Genomic DNA, 21036 nt, shown 5'->3' with positions numbered 1-21036 from the left:
CCTCTGAAAGAGCACCCTACCTCAGCTCACTCCCCCGCCCCATTCCTGTAACTCCACCTAACCTGCATATCTTTGGACTGTGGGAGGAAACCGAAGGAACCAGAGGAAACCCACGCAGACATGGGGAGATCGTACAAACTCCACACAGTTTTCCGAGGCCGTAAACAAACCCAGATGCCTGGTGCTTTGGGACAGCAGTGCTAACCACTGTGCCACCATGTTGCATCAAGAATATACTTGCAATCCATTTTCTTCTGTAAAGTGCTTTAGGATATTCCTGTGTAGGTGAAAAGTGCATGAAAATCAAGGTTGTTGTTATTCAATGTGATGTTACAGTCAATGACAAGGACCCTTCTGTCCCTACAAATTTTGTTCATGTATTAATGAAACTAAGATTAAACACTCAAAGAAAATTAACATATTGAGGATTTTGGAAATCTGAAATGACAACAGAAAACGCTGGGTAAACTCAGCAAGTCTGGCAGCGTCTGTGGAGAGGGAGACAGAGTTAACCTCTGGAGTCCCTTGGCCCTTCCCCCTTCCTCAGATTTAACAGTTGCTGGGTGGCACAGTTGGGGTGTGATATATTGCCGTATTGTCTGAAAAGCCAATTGTGGCCAAGAAGATAAATTCGTGGAGATGTGCCCCATAAACTACAGATGTTCCGCAGCCAAGGGGACTGCTGTTGGTGAGCTCGACGTCCACTAGATGGTGCTGCTGTCAACGGGTTGCAAAAATGAAGACCCGAAGTTCGAGGGTTCGAAGCGGTCATAGGTCCTGTGAGGGCACTACATAAAAGGCCCCAAACCACCCCCCTCGCTTCATTTCTCCCTGTTAATATTTAGCTCTCGCGCTCCTCCTTTGTTAATTGTGAAATGACTGTGACTTGTCGCAAATTAACTTAATGAGCCAATGTCAACCCTTCACTGCTTTCAGTGTGCCAAATGAGACATTATTTGATTCATTTCTCACCACTCTGGCCACATACACATGCCCACTGCCACCAAGTGCCCGCAGTCACCAATAGAGTAACTGCTCCCCATGTTTATTTTATCCTTTCGGATTCGGTACAGAATGTGTTTATTTGCCTGTAGAGTGGCTGAGAAAGACCACTTGAATGGAAACACATGATAAGGGGGATTAATTCATTTTCAATAACCACAACAAGAGCAGGACAGACTATGTGGTGAAACTACACTTTATAGTGGCCTAGTCACAAAGTAGCTTCATTTTGTTTCTCTCACTTTATAATCACTGTTGCCTACCCCTGGAACTAACCCGGAGAAAAATAAAACAAACGAGCAAACAAGATCCAGATAGCTCACCAACCAGGGAAATCGGCATTTATGCGAATTGGTTTCTTAAAATCAAATGGGGATGAATGATTGTGGTGAAAATCCCGGCTTGGATAAATACATCCCCCTCGGTTAATTGGCGAGAGCGGGTAGCTTTTTTAATAAAAGTTTATTCAAGCTCCCGCATTTGATTTTTTTAACGGAGGGTGGGGGGGGGGGGGGGGGGGGGGCGGATTTAAAGAAGCCTCAGGGAAGAGGGGAGGGTGTGAGATTATTGTGTCGGTGCAATAACCCTAAACCCGTGGGATTCCTAATTGTTCTCCATCACATTACTGAGCCGATTGATGATGAGCACCCGAACCTCTCAGGGTGCAATGAGATTTACAGTAACGCCTGCAATCGATCTAGATCAAAGGATTTTTACTTAGACGTTGCGAAAAATAAATACATTGTAGAAATTGCGCTTGTTTGTTTGCTTTTTGGGGGGAGGTAGATATTTGTTTTATGTGCCGGTGCAGGTTGCAGCTTGTTTATTTTTCTTAAACCTTGTGTTTTATTTTGTCTGGATGTGTCCCTAGCAACAGTCTTCTCCCTTGGGCTCCCAATATTAGACCATCTCCCCATTTATGGTCTTGATGTTCACCCCCCCCCCCCCCCCCCCCCCCCCCCCTCCTTCACCTGGGCAAAACTTGTTCTTCCGAAGTGAACGCTCACATCAAATGTTGCCCTCTGAATTGGCAAGGCCAGTATAGGTTGATATAGAGCGACATTGTATAGGGAGATCAAACACATCGAAACGAAATGTTTATTGTGCGTTCGGTGTATTCTATTTGTTTGATTTTTGTGTGCATTTTATTTTTTGGTTGGGGGGGGGAGCGGATGCTCACCTGTCAGCATCTCTCCCTGTTACCGGCTTCGCTACAGTAAAGGGGGCTCATGGTGGAGTGAATGGGGAGTGAGGATCCTCTCGGTCAGAATCTCCCCTATTGTCTCGGTCGCTCTCCACACGCGCTTGCTTCTTCTTCTTCTTCTTCTACCTCCTCTTAAACACTGTCAACAGACGCTCGAAAAGTTCCTGTGAGGGATCAGCAAAGGTGAGAGCGTGTCTTCAAACTGTCTGAAGCCCGCGGGAGCCTTTCGCCGAGTTTCCATTCATTCCCCTGTTGGTGCCCCAGTCATTGCTCATTCTCTCTCTCTCTTCACTCCTCGTCGTAGGTAATGCACTTTTTCGCTCCTGAAGAACACAAAGATGTGCACACAAACAGGAATAAAATTAGCCGGGGTCACTGCCATTCGTAAAACAAAAACAAAAATATTTATAAGTTGTAAATGTAATTCGGTTATTTTGTGTGTGTGTGGGGGGGGGGGGGGGGGGGGGGAGGTAGAAGCAGGTGCGTGCTATTGCTTAAATAATGAATACTCCTTCCATTAAATACCACCACTGCAAACTCTTCGATGATATGTGCCGATGCCTTTCTATTTGCAATTATGAGCAAACGGGATATTGGGCCTCCCGCTGGCGAATAATGCAAACCCGGTTGTATAATCGGGAATCTTTCTGACTGCATCCCTCCCACGCTGGCTCCCAGACGATGATGTTCTTGTCCATTCGCCCGTTTATTTAGCGACGGCGGTTCGTTCATATTAAACCTTCACTCAGATTTTTGTTGCGTGTGAGTATTTTTATGAAAAGAAACGGGCCTTAGGCGAGCAATCCAGCAGCAAAGCAGGAATGGACCGCAGATAGAATTGGAGAAAGCTGACCCACAGCACACACGCTGCCCTCCCCACGCGTATTAAAACACGATTTACAAATCACTGCGCTGCCCTCGTACAAAATAAAATAGGTCAAATTTGCCCACAAAACGAACGTATATATAGATAATATTTTTAATCGGCGTGACTGTTTCGTTTTATTGCGTTGTCATCGTGGACATTTCGTAATTAAAAAGTTAGACCAAATGTGAAAGGGCTTTCTGTCAAAGTAGATACTTGAGAGATATTAAATATCGAGTATGTCAGACCGTCAAAAGGGCTACTGTCTCTTTAAAATGCCCCAAAGAGCCACATATAATCCTGAATTTATTTGCCGTCCCTCTTGCTGTGCCCATATTCATCACGCTGTTTTGTGTTGAAGAGAAGGTTAACACATGTCGCCCATTATCATTCTTACCTTCTCCTCTTTCTTTAGGAGTCTGTGAAAGGGCCCGGCCTGGTTATAACTCTCCAAGTGTTACCATGGCGACCATCCCGGCAGGAGCTCATTCTCCCATCTTTCCCATTCAAAGTGCCCTCCTCGGAACAATTTTATCATTACAGAGCCCGACAAACGAACACGAATCCAAACACTACCTTGCGCAATTAGCTGGATATTGGGGTGGTGAGACATGATTGACAGCGCTGAACTATATAATCATCTGTGTCCTAAGGCGATGAGATCTGATTGGGTCCCGGCGTGCATTTGAACCCCTTTACTTTTATATTAGCATCTGTATAATGTGAGGAAGCTCCCGTCCGTATGGTGAAGTGTTGACCCCGAGTCTGCTACCTTCCAAGTTTATTATTTTTTTTAAAAATAGAAACTTTCTTCGCCCCCCCCCCCCCCCCCCCCCGTCTATCGACTTTCTCACTTTCACTGGAGCCACACTCATGGATTTGTACCTGTTTGGATTTGTTCTGTTGTTCCTATTGAATCCAGCCCAGGGACTAGCCGGCTACCCGATCTGGTGGTAAGTGAGATTTGACTATTTGCAAAGCCCTCTGTGTGTGTGTGTGTGTGTGTTTGTCTTTATTTCCGATTGCGCGCTGTGAATTGGCTGTGAAGAAATTCGCTCCAGACCATTTGGAAAGGCAAGTCAGTGAGAGGTGTGTGTGCGTGTGTGCACTTAAGGAAATGCCTGATCGGCGACCGCTGTTATCTGATGCCACCTGTATCATAGACACGGGCAATACAATACTCGCAGTGCGAGAGCCGGGCATTGCAACATCGAGCCAGAAACTGGCAGAAGGAAATGTAAGGGAGGGAAAACGAGCGGAAAGCAGCAACAAACACGGGGGAGAGGGAGGGGGGACAAGCTGACCTGGGATGAACGATACATAGAGAGAGCGGCAGAGGAAAGAGAGAGAGAGATGGGGGAAAGCGTGGAAATGATAGGAAGATAAGAATGAAAGAGAAAATCTAGAGAGACGTGGGCTCAGGAAGGAGAGATGGAACAGGAGAGGGAAGAGAGAGAGGGTGAGGCTGAGAAAGCAGGGACTGCAGAGAGAGAGAGGCAGGTAAGGTCCCTGACTCATCTGTGTCTGTCACCCCGGCCATAGGGCTTTTTCCCAGCTACGATAAGGAGAGAGGAAAAAAAACCTAAACGAAATATGTATCATTGGAAAGGTCGTGCAGCTGAAAAGTCTTTCAGAAGTTTGGTGGAGCGGTTCTAACCTGTCGGGAGACTTTGAAAAAAGTTCAGAGCTCTGCCGAATGTGTATTTCAGCTTAAGGCGGTGAGGTGAATCTCTCTCTCTCTCTCTCTTTCCCTGTTCGGCCTGGTTGGGATTTGAAGGGTTTTCTTTTTGCCCCGTGGAGTGAGGGCAGTAAAGGACGTTGTGTTAACTTCATTCCGGTAACCGAATATATTTCTCCGATGTTTTTGGAGTACAATTTGCAACGACAGGAGTGGCTTGAAATATTAAAACAACCCGCTTTCATAACCCACTACCTGACTCAAAACACACCGGGGACAGTTTGAAAATCTTTAACACATTTTTCTTAAATCGCACATCAGTAACAGATCAGTAACAGGCTGAGAAGTGCAGGCTGTGCCAGGCAATGATCCACATTAATTCTGTTTCTGTTTCTATGTGCACTTTATCCACTCCTGCTCGGCAGCTCATCGAATTGAATCACAACTTTCCACCAGTTCCTTCGAGACCCTGTTCCAGTTTCCTGGATTCCTATTCTGCTCCCTCGCTCTTCCCCGTGTGATTATTTTTCTTGGTTTTCATTCGATGACACAAACAGCAAACGGACACGCGGAGACCACCGCGGGGGGAATACTTCCCGCAAGGGTTGGGCGGATTCGGCAAAGTTTTGCCAGCTCAGTCTGATCACAAAACTATGATCTCAGGCAATCGGGGAGAAGGGTGTTTCTGACAACAGTCACCGTGTACTCACTGCCCGGTTACGTTGTACTCACTGCCCGATTCCCTGTACTCAATGCCCGGTACCGTGTACTCACTGCCCGGTACCGTGTACACACTTCCCGGTACCGTGTACTCACTGCCCGGCACCGTGTACTCACTGCCCGGTACCGTGTACTCACTGCCCGGTACCGTGTACTCACTGCCCGATTCCCTGTACTCAATGCCCGGTACCGTGTATTCACTGCCCGGTAACGTGTACACTTCCCGGTACCGTGTACTCACTGCCCGATTCCCTGTACTCAATGCCCGGTACCGTGTATTCACTGCCCGGTAACGTGTACACTTCCCGGTACCGTGTACTCACTGCCCGGTACCGTGTACTCACTGCCGGATTCCCTGTACTCAATTCCCGGTACCGTGTACTCACTTCCCGGTACCGTGTACTCACTGCCTGATTCCCTGTACTCAAACCCCGGTACCGTGTACTCACTGCCCAGTACCGTGTACTCACTGCCCGGCACCGTGTACTCAATTCCCGGTACCGTGTACTCACTTCCCGGTACCGTGTACTCACTGCCCGGTACCGTGTAGTCAATGCCCGATTCCGTGTACTCACTGCCCGGCACCGTGTACTCACTTCCCGGTACCGTGTAGTCAATGCCCGATTCCCTATACTCATTTCCCGGCACCGTGTACTCACTCCCGGTACCGTGTACTCACCGCCCGATACCGTGTACACACTGCCCGATTCCCTGTACTCACTGCCCGGCACCGTGTACTCACTGCCCGGTACTGTGTACTCACTGCCCGGTACCGTGTAGTCGATGCCCGGTACCGTGTACCCACTGCCCGGTACCGTGTACTCACTGCCCGGCACCGTGTACTCATTTCCCGGTACCGTGTATTCAATGCCCGGTAACGTGTACTCACTTCCCGGTACCGTGTACCCAATGCCCGGTACCGTGTACTCACTGCCGCGTACCTTGTACTGACTACCTGGTTTCCTGTATTCAATGTCCCATACCGTGTACTCAATTCCCGGTACCGTGTACTCACTGTCTGGTTTCCTGTACTCAAATGTCCCGAACCATGTACTCAATGCCCGGTATCGTGTACTCAATGCCCAGTAGGGTATACTCACTGTCCGGTATCATGTATTCACTGCCCGGTATCGTGTACTCAATGCCCGGTTCCCTGTACCCACTGCCCAGTTCCCTATATTCAAAGCCCAGTACCGTGTACTCACGGCCCGGTACCGTGTACTCACGGCCCGGTACCGTGTATTCAATGCCCTGTACCCATTGCCATTCCCTCTCGTATCGGTGCAAGTCACACTGTCACTTGCAGAAAGCGCCTGCAGGAGATTCCCTTGGATACTCCGCCCTGGTAACCCTCACAAACCGGTCCTTTGGCGCCGGTCTGATTATGTCCGTTGTGGGTTTACTTAAACGTCATTTATTCGATAATGTTTATATTTGTTACAAACGATTGTTTAAATATCCCCTCCTGTGCTCACAATATTAGCGAGATACAGGACATCCCGTGAGCTGAGCCTCAACAAAAGTGACTTTACCTCCCACATTTCAGAATAATTCACTTTCAGAATCAAAATAAAGTGCAAAAGGACTCCCCTCTATTGCATCCCTGTGTGAGGACTCTGCCTCTCACTGGAGATCTCTATCGCCACTTGTGTCATGTGTATATTTATAGAGGGACAGGAGAGGCTTCACCGAGAAAATCCAGGAACTCTGGCTGAATGTCAGAGGGGGAGAGAAATAGAGACAGGTATTAGGTGACCGAAAAAGGCAAAGCCACAGAGACAGAAATGGATGAGACACAAAGAGCATCTGTGAAAAAATGCTGAAAATCCCAAATAAAAATCAGAAACTACTGAAAATACTCGGCTGGTCAGGCAGCATCTGTGGGAGAAGTCAGACGTCAGAAGTTTAAAATCCCACTCCTTCCTCCTTCCCATTCAACAGCCAGGGCTGAGGTTGAGGGGTGAGGAGCTCCATGCTAGGATTTGCCCAGGAGCGAGGTGGATTCAGTCTGTGACCCTCTCTCTGTCGCACCCGGCTCAGCCAGATGGCAGTCTGTGTCCCTGGCAGATGGGCGTGCTCATTCATTCCAATCTGTCCCTTGTTGGACGAGGAGGCATTTCACCGTCCCTCTCCTCGACATCTACAACCATCCTCCCCAGGTCTGACCCTCCAATCTCCACAGAATCCTCATGCAGTAAATAAAAATGAAGATGAAGAGATGAAGACTTGGATACTGGGCCTTCCTGAGATAGCCATATCCTATCCAACCGGTGCATTCATTTGGGATTTATACTAAACAACACAAACCTGTTGCTTGAGCAACCTGTTGTCACCTCGTAGATGAATAGTGTGGAGAGGGAGATGAGGAGGCCTCTCCTGCTCGGCTTCCTGCACACTGCCCTAGCGTGGATGGGTGATGGAGGCAGATTAAATTTAAACTTCCAAACAAAAATAGACATATATTTAAGAGGAGCAGGTTTAGGTGCATTGACCGTGGTTAAATTGCCCCTCAGTGTCCAAAATGTCAGGTAGGGTATAGGGATTGGGAGGGGTGTGGGCCTAGGTGGGGGGGGGGGGTGCTCTTTCAGAGGGTCGGTGTAGATTGGATGGGCCGAATGGCCTCCTTCTGCACTTTCGGGGTTCTGTAATTTTATGATTTCAAAGGAGAAAATATGCAGGAAAAATCACAGGATAGTGTTTCACTGGCCCGGCCAGCATTTATTTTCCATCCCCAATTGCCATTGAGAAGATGGTGGTAAGCTGCCTTCTTGAACCTGCTGTGTTCGCTCTGGTGTAGATATATCCGCAGCGCTGTTAGGGATGGAGTTCTAGGATTTTGACCCAGCGACAATGAAAGAACAGGGATACATTTTGAAGTTAGGATGGTGAATGGCTTGAAGGGGAACTTGCAGACGGTGTTGTTCCCATATATCTGCCACCCTTGTCCATTCTCGGTGGTAGAGGTCACTGGATTAGTTGGTGTTGTCTAAGGGACCTTGAAGAAGGCGTAAGGAACTGGGGCTGATCAAGATGACTCTTTCAAAAAAAAAGCACAGATCTGAGTGGCCGAACGGTTCCTTGAAATAGAAGCACTTAAGAACATAGAACAAAAGGCAGCATGGTGGCGCAGTGGTTAGCACTTCAGCCTCATGGCACTGAGGTCCCAGGTTTGATCCAGGCTCTGGGTCACTGTCCCTGTGGAATTGGCACATTATTCCTGTGTTTGCATGGGTTTCGCCCCCACAACCCCAAAAATGTGCAAGCTAGGTGGATTGGCCACGCAAAATTGCCCCTTAATTGGAAAAAATGAATTGGGTACTCTAAATTTAAAAAAAGAACGCAGAAGGAGGCTATTTGGCCCATAGAGTCTGCACCGACCCACGTAAGCCCTATCCCAATAATCCCTCCTAACCTTTTTTGGTCACTAAGGGCAATTTATCATGGCCAATCCACCAAACTTGCACGTGTTTGGACTGTGAGAGGAAACCGGAGTACACGGAGGAAACCCACGCAGACACGGGGAAAACTTACAGATCCCACACAGACAGTGACCCAGCGGGGAATCGAACCTGGGACCCTAGCGCTGTGAAGATACAGTGCTATCCGCTTGTGCTACCGTGCTGCCCTAAACTTTTATTAAAGTTCGGTCCAGCTAATGAATAGTATGAAAGATTTGACTCAAAGTTACTCGGTTTTGCACGAGGAGAACAAGAACTATCCTGTGTAACGGTAAACGCAAAATTAATGTTTTGCATCTTGAAGTTATATTTTCGTTAGGCATCAGTCCATATCACTGAGGCCTGTCTGCGTCTGAAAATTCATCCTTGTTTATCACCTGCTTTCTTTATTGATACCTCCAACTGCACTTCGGAAGAGGACATTCGCAATCGGAGAGGGCGGTTTGCGGGTTGAGGGGGATTCTACAATGAATCGTTGCCCAAACCAGGGGTGAGATCCGGGCCCTGACCCTCTCTCTCCCCTTGGACCGGGGAGGGGTTACCTGCTGCAAATGAACCAGGTCATGAACTCTCACCTGACAGATTAACACAACACAGCTCAGAGCAAATGGGAGCGGGGCAGAAACCGCCGACCCTCGTGTGCCCCAGTTCATGATCGGAATGAGGGAGCAGAGATATTTACCATATTAAACCTTGTCCATGACATTCCTTGCTCCCTCATTAAAGTCCCTAATGTACATATCCCAATGCTCAAATTGTGATTACAGTAAGAAGTCTTACAACACCAGGTTAAAGTCCAACAGATTTGTTTCAAATCACTAGCTTTCCGGGCACTGCTCCTTCCTCAGGTCCAGCGCTCCGAAAGCTGGTGATTTGAAACTAACCTGTTTAACTTTAACCTGGTGCTGTAAGACTTCTTACAAATTGTGATTGTCCAGACCTATCCACATTAAAGGAATGATGCAGAATTTCACATTTGGAAATTACTTTTCAAATAGGGTTCATATCGTGGGGGAAGTATAGAACTCAGATCACAGACCACCAGTGTGAGCCCATTCAGACGGTTCAGTCTGTGTTGAGGGTTTTACAATTACAAATATTTAAACTTCTGCGGTTTCATATTTCAGCCTTGTTTAGTCTCGTGTTGTTTACGCCTCTCCTCAGTGACCGCGCATCACACCATCATCACAGCTCCCGCCAGCATTCTCGCCAATATATCTGCGATACAATCAAAATAGGGCGTAAATCCCACCCACCCCCGCTCGGCTGCATTCTTGCCAGCTCAGTCACACGGGAGTGCTGTACCCTCCGGTCCGCTGTGTGAGTCAGCGCCTGAGGATATGATGGATGGAGGAAGCGGCCTGTCACCCAGTGTCCCACACACGGACAGTGATGGAATATATGTGCCTTCGCCCGCAGTGGTCGTGGGCGCCAGTTCTCGGCCAGCTGGGCTCGGAGAGGAAATATTTAGCTGCACCCTGACCATTCACACACTCCCATCCCCGCCCCTTTTTTGTCCCGAAGGCCTGTTCTTGGGATTTCAGTCCGTGAGGAATAACTAGTGTCACATGAGTATGGGGAAGGTATTCCTGGGGGAGATATTTCTGGGGGAGCCATTACTGGGGAATATATTCCTGGAGGAGATATTCCTGGGGATAATATTCCTGGGGGAGTTTTCCCGCCTGGAGGAGATATTAATGGAGGAAATACTCCTGGGGAATGTATTCATTGAGGAGATATTCCTGGGGATGAATTTCCTAGGGGAGGTATTCCTGGGGGAGGTGTTCCTGGGAATGACATTCCTGGGGGAGGTATTCCTGGGGATGAAATTCTTGGGGGTGGTATTCCTGGGGGAGGTGTTCCTGGGAATGACATTCCTGGGGGAGGTAGTCCTGGGGGATATATTCCTGGTTAAGATATTCCTGCAGGCAATATGTTGGGGAGATTCTCCTGGGGGAGATATTTCTGGGGACGATATTCCTGGGGGAGGTATTCCTGGGGGCGATAGTGCTGTTAGCAACCAATGCCGGTGATTTCATTTTAACAACACACTTACGTCCTTTGTTGTTCCTTCCAGCAGAAGAGGGGATATTGATATGAGTTGTTCAATTCATAAAGGGTTTTGACCAGAGTAAATAAAGATTAAACTGTTTCCACTGACATAGGGTGGGGAAAGGGAGGTAATAAATTTAAGGTCATTGATAAAGAACCGAAGGCGCGACAAAGAGACGTTTTTTAGCAGCGGATTTGGAACTCATTACCTGTGAGAGGACTGGACACAGATTTAACTTTCAAAAGAGGATTAAATACAAACCTGTTGGGGACAAAACTGCAGGATGGCGGAGAAAGAATAGGACATTGGGGCGAATTAACTGACACACGCACGATGGGCCGAAAGGCTTTCTGTCCCTGAAGATTCTAATAATACACAGGAAATCGTTATTAATAAGTAGCTCCATTAAAACGATACCCAGCAGTTTCCAGTGTAGGGGAGAAAGTTGTTCGTGCTCAGTGACAACCGGCCCCATCATTACTGCGCTTTATTTTTTTTAAAGCATTAAGGTGCAGATCGGATAAATACCCTGGGTACAGGTGGCCTTATTGCATAGTTTTTCTAAAACAATAATTGGGAATTCCTTTTTCAAATTGACTAAAGGGCAAAGCTTTCCAAACGAGGTAATGAAGCTGCTCTTAGAGATTCTGAACGGTATTCATCGGGAATATATTCCTCGGGATGATATTCCTGAGGGGGATATTCCTGGGGGAGATATTCATGGAAAAGTATTCCTGGGGGAGATATTCTTGGGGAATGTATTCCTGGGGGATGTATCCCTGGGAAAGATATTCCTGGGGAGGTATTCATAGAGAGGTATTCATGGAGAAGTATTGTTGGGGGAGATATTCCGGAGGAGGCATTGCTGGGGGAGAGGAAGATATTCCGGAGAAGGTATTCATGAAGAATATATTAATAGGGAAGATATTCCCGGTGGAGGTACTCAAGGGGAAGATATTCCTGAGAGATGTATTTCTGGGGAAGATATTCTTGGGTGGTGGCATTCCAGGGGAGATATTCCGCAGGGAAGTACTCCTGAGGAAAATATTTCTGAAGAAGGTGTTTTGGTGGAAGAGATTCCTGGGGTTGATATTCCTGGAGAAGGTATTCCTGAGGAAGATATTCTTGTGTGAGGTATTCCTGGGGAAGGTATTCCTGAGGAAGGTATTCCTGGAGAAGATATTCCTGGGGAAGGTATTCCAGAGGAAGGTGATCCGGGGGAAGATTTTCTTGGAGATGTTATTCATGAGGAAGATATTCCTGGAGAAGATCATCCTGGGGAAGATATCCCTGAGGAAGATATTCCTGTGGAAGATATTCCTGGGGAAGATTTTCTTGTGTGAGGTATTCCTGCAGAAGGTATTCCTGGGGGAGGTTTTCCTCAGGAAAATATTCCTGGGAGAGGTATTCCTGGGGAAGGTATTCTTGAGGATGATATTCCTGGAGAAAATATTCCTGGGGAAGATATTCCTGAGGAAGGTGTTCCTGGGGAAGATATTCCTGGAAAAGGTACCCCTGAGGAAAATGTTCTGGGGTATATATTTCTGGAGAAGTTATTCCTGAGGAACATGTTTTTAAGTAAGGTATTCTTTGGAAGATATTCCTGTGTGAGGTATTCCTAGGGAAGATATTCCTGGGGGATGTATTCCTGGGGAAACTATTCCTAGAGAGATATTCCTGGGAAAGATATTGCTGAGGAGATATTCCTGGGGAAGATATTCCTGGGAATAAGTGGGTGTGCAGACACGTGAACAAGATTCTTAACAAATATGAATAGACTATAGGCCATATACCTGAGGTACATTAGCACAAGGAGATGAAATAGATGAAGATATATGATGCCTTCCAGACAGAGAGAGATAGGTTGGGAGCGATGCAGTGAATGATGAAGAGACAGAGAGAGGAATAGAGACATGGTAGGCTGACATAAGATCTGCATACATAAGGTATATAACGTTAGATGTATAAAGTGATAGCAAAAATAATAGATTTTCAGTTATGTAGATCCTTTCATGGCCTCACGTGATGAAGGAGCTGTGCCCTGAAAGCTAGTGATGTGAAATAAACCTGTTGGACTTTAACCTGGTGTTGTAAGACTTCTTATTGTGCCCACCCCAGTCCAACGCTGGCATCTCCTCAGCATGGTTTTACAGATAATGACATACGTTTCAAGTGTAGTCAATTGTCGGAACACAGGGAAATCTGACAATTTGCACATAGCAAGATCCCATGAAAAGAATTATGATAATAACCAGATAATCTGTTTCTGTGATGTTGTTTGAAGGATAAATGGGGACCAAGACACCCAAGATAACTCCCCTTCTCAAAAGAGTGTTGCGGAGTCTTCTACCTCCACTGTAATGGGTTAACATCTGGTGCAAAAAACAGCACCTCAGGCAATGCAGCGCACCCTCAACACTGCACTGACCTCTCATGACGGGATTTTCACACTTCTGTCTTTAGAGTGGGACATGAGCCCAGGGCCTTGAGAGGCAAGACTGCTACTCACTGAGCCATGAGTGACACATATATAAGCTGCACATTCATGACTACCATCTGTGCAGGTATCTTTCTTCACATTAGCCAAATGTGAGTATATGTGAATGCTGCACCTGAAACACAGTATGTTTCCATTGTTACATATTTTCATTAAGTGTTTAACATCTGGTAGAGAAAAAAATGAATAGACTTTTGAAACTGATAAATGCATGAAAGGCAAGGTTTCATATTATTATTGGGATGAATTCCTCCCAGCGGCTGTTTTCCAGGAACCCATGTTGGGATTGCAGCCAGCAGCGTGACGCAGGTGATGCACACACAAACATCCACCACTCAGACATACACCACACATGCATACAGACACACATACACCACTTACATACACCACACACACATACACCACACACACACACATATATACATGCACATACACACACACAAATACATCACACAGATACACACACATATATACACCACACACATACACATACACCACATACAGGCACAGACATATACATACATTGGGCAGCACGGAGGCGCAGTGATTAGTATTGCTGGTCCCAGGTTCGATCCCGGCTCTGGGTCACTGTCCGTGTGGAGTTTGCACATTCTCCCCGTGTTTGCGTGGGTTTCATCCCCACAACCCAAAGATGTGCAGGGTAGATGGATTGGTCACGCTTAATTGCCCCTTAATTGGAAAAAATGAATTGGGTACATATGCACACATACACATACATACACACTTATACACACATGCATACGCACATGCACACTCATACACAAGCGCACACACAGACACATGCACACACACATCATATACTCATACACGCGCACATATACGCACAGGCAAAAGTACATACACACACACACGTACAGATAGACACACATTCTCTCTACCTCTGGCCAGGAGGTCAGGTGGATTGGCCATGCTAAATTGCCTCTTAGTGTTCAGGGATGTTCAGGTTAGGTTATGGGGATAGGGAGGGGTGGACATAGGTACAGTGTTCATTTGAAATGTCGGTGCAGACTCGATGGGCCAAATGGCCTCCTTCTGCATTGAAGGGATTCTATGATTCTACTTATCAACGCTCCCACTTTATAGGATATTAGAGACATCTTTTCAGGCGAGCTATAGAACATTAACTGCAAGGCTGAGTTCAAGGGGCTGGTTTAGCTCACTGGGCTAAATCGCTGGCTTTTAAAGCAGACCAAGCAGGCCAGCAGCACAGTTCGATTCCCGTACCAGCCTCCCCGAACAGAGGCCGGAATGTGGCGACTAGGGGCTTTTCACAGTAACTTCATTGAAGCCTACTCGTGACAATAAGCCATTTTCATTTAAAGGAAATGGTCATAACATTGTGCATATTATGACGCCCTGGCTGCGATTGAGGGCGAGTTTCACCTTACTAAAACATGCATTTACCATAATTCTACTCCTTAAATATTATATTCAGTGATGCTTTAACTATCCTTTTCACACCCTGAATAAATATGCATTTTTCTATTATCACCTGTTTCATGGAGAAGGATTTGTATATATGGAAGCCTAGCAGATTTGTGTCAGCGAATATATGAATCTGACTGTGTATGTACCAGCATTCTTGCAAGTATGTGCACACCTATCTGTATAAGTGTGATGATTTATATATATATCTATGTATACTTGGTTACAACCATATGTATATGTGTCTGCATGTACTTGGGCACATGTTTTGTTTGGTTGTCTACATATCTATGCTACATGTGTAAGTATTTGCTTATTCGTGCATATTCATGGAGGTGTTGGTCTACATCTGGGAATATCTATTCAATTGAATGTGTGTATGTATGTGCCTCTCTATGTACTTCGACACATATGAGTATGCACATGTGTGTGCATAAATGCATGTATTTGTGTAACTTTATATGATTCTATACAAAAGACGCTACAAGGTAAAACAAAATGCAAACCACATTTTTAAAGGGCACCTGTATGTTTCAGTAAATGACTAACATTAGCGCAGTGGAATGGAGGTTAGACAGACTGTCCATGAACACAGTGCCATGAGGCAGGCACCAAGAAGAGGACAGGAGGTATGTGACGGGAAGGAAGAGCTGCATCAGGATCACTCCGAATGGGAAAATATCAGCATTGGCAGACCCAGAGAAGAAGAATAGGGAAGTAGGGTATCTGTCAGCTGGGATACAACATAAGCAACATAAGGGAAAGTCCATAAAGGTGAACAGAATGGAAAAGGGGTGGGTGGGGGAGAATTCAAAAACATGAGCAAAAAACACCAATAAAAATGGAAACTACTATGAGGAGTTTAAATACAGAAGTTCTAGTGTTCTAACTAAATGGCAGAACATGCTTAGGGAACTGAATATTCTAGTCCAAAACTGCTGCAAATAATGCCCAGTGACTGTGAGTTTATATAATATAAATTGATTTTATAATATGCAAACTAAATATATAATTTAGCCTTTAAGTCACTGCATGATCAAAATATTTTAATGTGATGCCTCTGAGACATTTTGATGTAATTAGGTATGATCTAAATGCAAGTATTGAATGTATTATATATATTGTGTGTTACATTCTAAATTGTATTGTATTTTCTGGGGTAGATTACACAAATTGGCTGCCACAGGTTGGATGTAGCATTTATTCTGCAGCCTAATCTAACATTGAAAATGGTTTACATACATATTGCTAAATTTGACACAGCTTTCGATAGGTGGTGTATCCAGAGGTTTCTACACAAGTGTGTACAGTGTATAAATTGGCTGCCACTTTGCCTACTTTAAAGCAGAGACTAGATTCCAAGACAAAGATTCCATTGGCTATGAAGTGCATTGGGACATCCTGATGATATGAAATAGGCTATATTAATGAAGCTCAGGGGCAACATAGTGGCGCATTGGTTAGCACTGCTGCCTCACGGCGCTGTGGTCTGGGTTTGATCCTGGTCCCCGAGTCACTTTCCATTTGGAGTTTGCACATTCTCCCCATGTCTGCGTGGGTCTCCCCCACAACATGAAGACGTGCAGGGTAGGTGGATTGGCCACGCTAAATGAATGAAAATGAAATGAAAATCGCTTATTGTCACGAGTAGGCTTCAATGAAGTTACTGTGAAAAGCCCCTAGTCGCCACATTCTGACGCCTGTCCAGGGAGGCTGGTACGGGAATCGAACCGTGCTGCTGGCCTGCTTGGTCTGCTTTAAAAGCCAGCGATTTAGCCCGGTGAGCTAAACCAGCCCCTTGCCCCTTAATTGGAAAAAAATAATTGGGCACACGAAATCAAAAAAAAAATGCAACCTCCTTGGATACTATGATTAAAAGGTATGGAAAGCTTTCATAGGATGGCAACAGTTCAGATAAGGTTAGTCTCAATTCCCACTAAGAAAAATAAATGGTCTTAAAATCAGGATGCCAATCCTAATATACATCCGCCAATCTCCCCAGCTCCTACTATTTACTCGTCCCACTGCTTTCTGCCTGTTCAGGTGTGTGGCATATCCTTCTATTCTTTTCTCCTTTCTGTATTTACCTAGGTTCTCCTTCAAACTGTCAATGCAGAACAGTAACTGTGCATCCTCCTGAATTACTGTATCTCCCCCAGAGAAATTAATCAGTTATTTCCCCATCTCCAAGAGTGATTCCAGGTGACACACTCCCTCAAACCTCCCCTCCGTGTGCAGAAGAACAAGTCTGTTTGACCAACCTCTGGTCACTATGGGGGAGGGGGGGGGGGGGGTGCAACATGTGCATGTTTTTAAAGAACAAAATACTGTGGTATCTAATCAAAAGCCAACATAATAAGAAAAAACAATGTTTTTTTTTCTGCAGCTCATCGCTTCCATATACATTTCCTTTGCACACATCATCTTCAACCTGGTAACTGACATATAGTCATATAATTTTGGAGTGGGTTAAGAACTGACAGGGAAGTGGCAAAACTAAATATATAATTTAGCCTTTAAGCCACTGCATGATCAAAATATTTTAATGTGATGCCTCTGAGACATCTGCTGCTGGTAACCTTGGAACAGCTAACTCTACAACGTTTGCGTATTCGATAAGGAGAAATAGCCGTGAAGTTTAATTATTTTCAGTCCAAGAAATAACTGGTGACTGCCTGGCAATACCAATGTATCCTTGCATCAACCAGTATAGCCCCACAGTTATATTGTTACAATTTCCATCTTGTCAGGAAGATTCCATCTTGCTTTCAAAGTTTTAAAAGTTTCATACCAATGACAAGCATCACTAAAGTAACCATATTTTGTCTATGACCCTAAACTATGAAGTTTACCGGGCAGCATGGTGGCGCAGCGGGTAGCACTGCTGCCTCGCGGTGCCGAGGTCCCAGGTCCAATCCCAGCTCTGGGTCACTGTCTGTATAGAGTTTGCACATTCTCCCCGTGTTTGCGTGGGTTTCACCCCCACAACCCAAAGATGTGCAAGATAGGTGAATTGGCCACGCTAAATTGTCCCTTAATTGGAAAAATGAATTGGGTACGCTAAATTTATTTTTTTAAACTATGGATTTTAGCGGATCAAATGAACTAGGATTAGGCTATTGCCGCCAAATTTGAGCGTAGGGTCAGAGCAAAGCAGAAGAAGGGTCTTTATAGTCAGTATGGTGGTATAATTGCTAAGATATGCTCCATCAAGGGTTACAATCTGAGGACAGTATAGATTAGCCCTGTATACCCTTGAGGATAGAAGGTGAAGGGGTGATCTAACTGAGGTATTTAAGATGGATAAAGACATTTGCAGGTAGATAAAGAGAAACGATTCCCTCCACTGGGGAGGGCATAATCTCAATTTGAGAACTAGGCTGTTCAGAGATGATGTCAAGGGCCACTTTGTACAAAAGGGAAGTCTTCATACCCCCTCCCCACCCCCCAAAAAAAACAGCTTGGGAAATCCCTGACCTCTGCTTAGTGCCTTCCTGTAAGCACGGGCTCAAACATACGAGCGAAACCCCGATTTTCAATTTTATGAAACTCTTCCAACACCATGATTTTCCCACCAGCTTTGTAAGGGTGAAGATCATTGTACGGAAAAACATAGGGAGTGGCTGCAGTCTACACCTGATCATTTCAAATCATTTGGGTGCTGAAAAAAATTGCCAAATAGCTCGGTCTAAGTGAGGTAAATGACACAGCGAAGTGGTAAACGCATGCAAATAAATTCACGATCAGGTCATTTGAATCAAGCTATTTTGAATTCACTGCGAATTGTTAAACCCAGTAATACACGACCTTCAGTTTGATCATTTGCACATGATACAAGCACAATTGTTTAGGTGTACACAAAACAAAATGATAGATGAGTTCCAGCGGTTCAACAGTTCGAAGGTGGCATTTGTTAAACAACGCTCGTGTTGGCAGCTGTTACTATAAAGTCTTGGTTATTATTCTGTTTATTTGTTGCCCTGCACATGCACACACACAGTGCTTTGAACTGTGCGAGTGTGCGAGGGCATGTGATACATCTCTTTCTACAAATTGAATATGTATTTTTATCTCACTATGAAAGTTTGTTGACCGACAATGGTAGTAACAATAAAGGATTATTATAAATGCGGCATCCCATCACTGTCTTCATTACAACGTTCATACGAATGAGAATTGAAAGCAATTCGCTTTAACTGGTGGAAGAGGTGACTTGTAGCAATCCAATATCCTAATGCTGCAATTCACGATAACCTGCAGTTGTCCCACCTCACAGTGAACCCCACCTGCACCATCAGCAACAACGTGTCTATAACGTATTGTCAATGGCGCGTAGCTCAGACTAACCCTAACCCTTCCGTTGTTTACAACGGAAAATGGCATTTTATTCAACCAAAACAATCCACATCTAAATGGGAAAGATGGATTAACTATTACTGCTGGAGGGGGGGGGGGGGGGGGGGGATTGGGGGGGGGGGGGGCAAAGCTCTTGCCTCATGAGATGCAGATGACTTCGGCCAGAAGGCTTGTTTGGCAAATTGTATTCCAGCGCAAGTTCTGCAAACTCTAATACAAAAGTGTGAAAGTTGGCGACCAAACTGCACAGCACAAGCTCCCATAGACAGTGGAGTGACCTGTGGTACATGTCGACCAGGATAGCGAAACTCCCAGCCTACTTCCCGAGGCTGGGTTAATCATATATCACATGCTCAGGCAACTATACCAACCTTGGGTTGGAAATAATGCTGGTTGTTTTATTAACCGCTCCGAAAGCGAATGGTCACTCCGCCCCCCCCCCCCCCCCCCCCGCCCCCCAACCCTACTCGCTGCCCTACCTTTCTCCTAAGAATTCGCTGTGCTATAAAATGGTCTGAGCATCGCTCCGGGATTGAATCATTAACTCCAGCCAAATGGAGCGAACTGTAATCAATAGAGATTGATAGCATTTGTAGCGACACACTTTAACAAAACGAATGCCACTTATCCCAGTTACACCAGGCATTCAACCCCACCTACAGCAGTCCCACATACAAAGGTTCAAAACAACGCTCAGATCAGTTATATTAATTGCTTCCACGGGCAGCAGGGTAGCATGGTGGTTAGCATAAATGCTTCACAGCTCCAGGGTCCCAGGTTCGATTCCCGGCTGGGTCACTGTCTGTGTGGAGTCTGCACGTCCTCCCCCTGTGTGCGTGGGTTTCCTCCGGGTGCTCCGGTTTCCTCCCACAGTCCAAAGATGTGCGGGTTAGGTGGATTGGCCATGCTAAATTGCCCGTAGTGTGCTAATAAAAGTAAGGTTAAGGGGGGGGGTTGTTGGGTTACGGGTATAGGGTGGATACGTGGGTTTGAGTAGGGTGATCATGGCTCGGCACAACATTGAGGGCCGAAGGGCCTGTTCTGTGCTGTACTGTTCTATGTTCTAAACTTCGGTGCGAAGTTCTACCTATTTTACAGTAAGTGAATGTCTTTCCCGTTCTGTAAATTCCCCCCTTGCTCTCTTGCACACACTCAAACACCCTTTTTAAATAAATAAAAAACAGCCCACACTTAAGCCTTCTGGAGAATTGGCTATTCAATTCTAACATGTTCACAGCGGAATGGAATGGAATTCGATTTTCGCGATTGTCGAATGCAGTTTTGGCTGCGGGGCACTGAATGCCACTCTCCCAGGAAGGAGAGAGTCCCTCACTGATTGATACTGGGATAGGGAGGAGAGGGGGAGGTGGAACTTCAGCTAAGAACGTTCCCACTTGTACAAACAGCGAAAGAGAGAGAGAGAGAGAGAGAAAGCCCAGAAGCGACAGAACTCCGTCAACACAGCAAACGTGCCAGCTATTTGCGGCTAAAAGCTGTAAAACGTTGCTCAGTGTAATGTAAATCATCGCAGTGAGATACCGAGGCTGTCACCCAAGGAGCTGAACTGGGCGGGGTGCTGCAGTCCTGTCTGTCTCTTCCGAATGCGAATTTTGTGAACTCCCAACGATGTTGCTGTTTGTCAGAGTGTGTCACTGGAGGAATGCAGAGCCGGGATGTGGTTCTAGTTCCGTGTAGCTGCTAGAACATTTCTCTTCACCAGAAGAAGGTGACATGCATCAAGTGGGCCTTTGGGGCCG

General features: G+C 45.9%; 1 protein-coding gene across 1 annotated transcript in view; it reads left to right on the top strand.

Annotated features, from left to right (window-relative positions):
* Positions 1-3919: 3919 nt before the first annotated feature.
* LOC119954443 (proto-oncogene Wnt-3) overlaps positions 3920-21036 on the top strand; it is a 152623-nt gene continuing 135506 nt past the window's right edge. Inside the window, exon 1 of the mRNA XM_038779656.1 lies at positions 3920-4024. Coding sequence (XP_038635584.1) covers positions 3945-4024 — 80 coding nt within the window. The 5' untranslated portion in view covers positions 3920-3944. The remainder of the gene's footprint in view (positions 4025-21036) is intronic.

Source organism: Scyliorhinus canicula, chromosome 19 (genome assembly GCF_902713615.1).
Source record: "Scyliorhinus canicula chromosome 19, sScyCan1.1, whole genome shotgun sequence".
NCBI classification, from domain to species: Eukaryota; Metazoa; Chordata; class Chondrichthyes; order Carcharhiniformes; family Scyliorhinidae; genus Scyliorhinus; species Scyliorhinus canicula.
The sequence above is the reverse complement of the archived record's forward strand: the minus strand, read 5'-3'. Positions and strand labels throughout refer to the sequence as shown.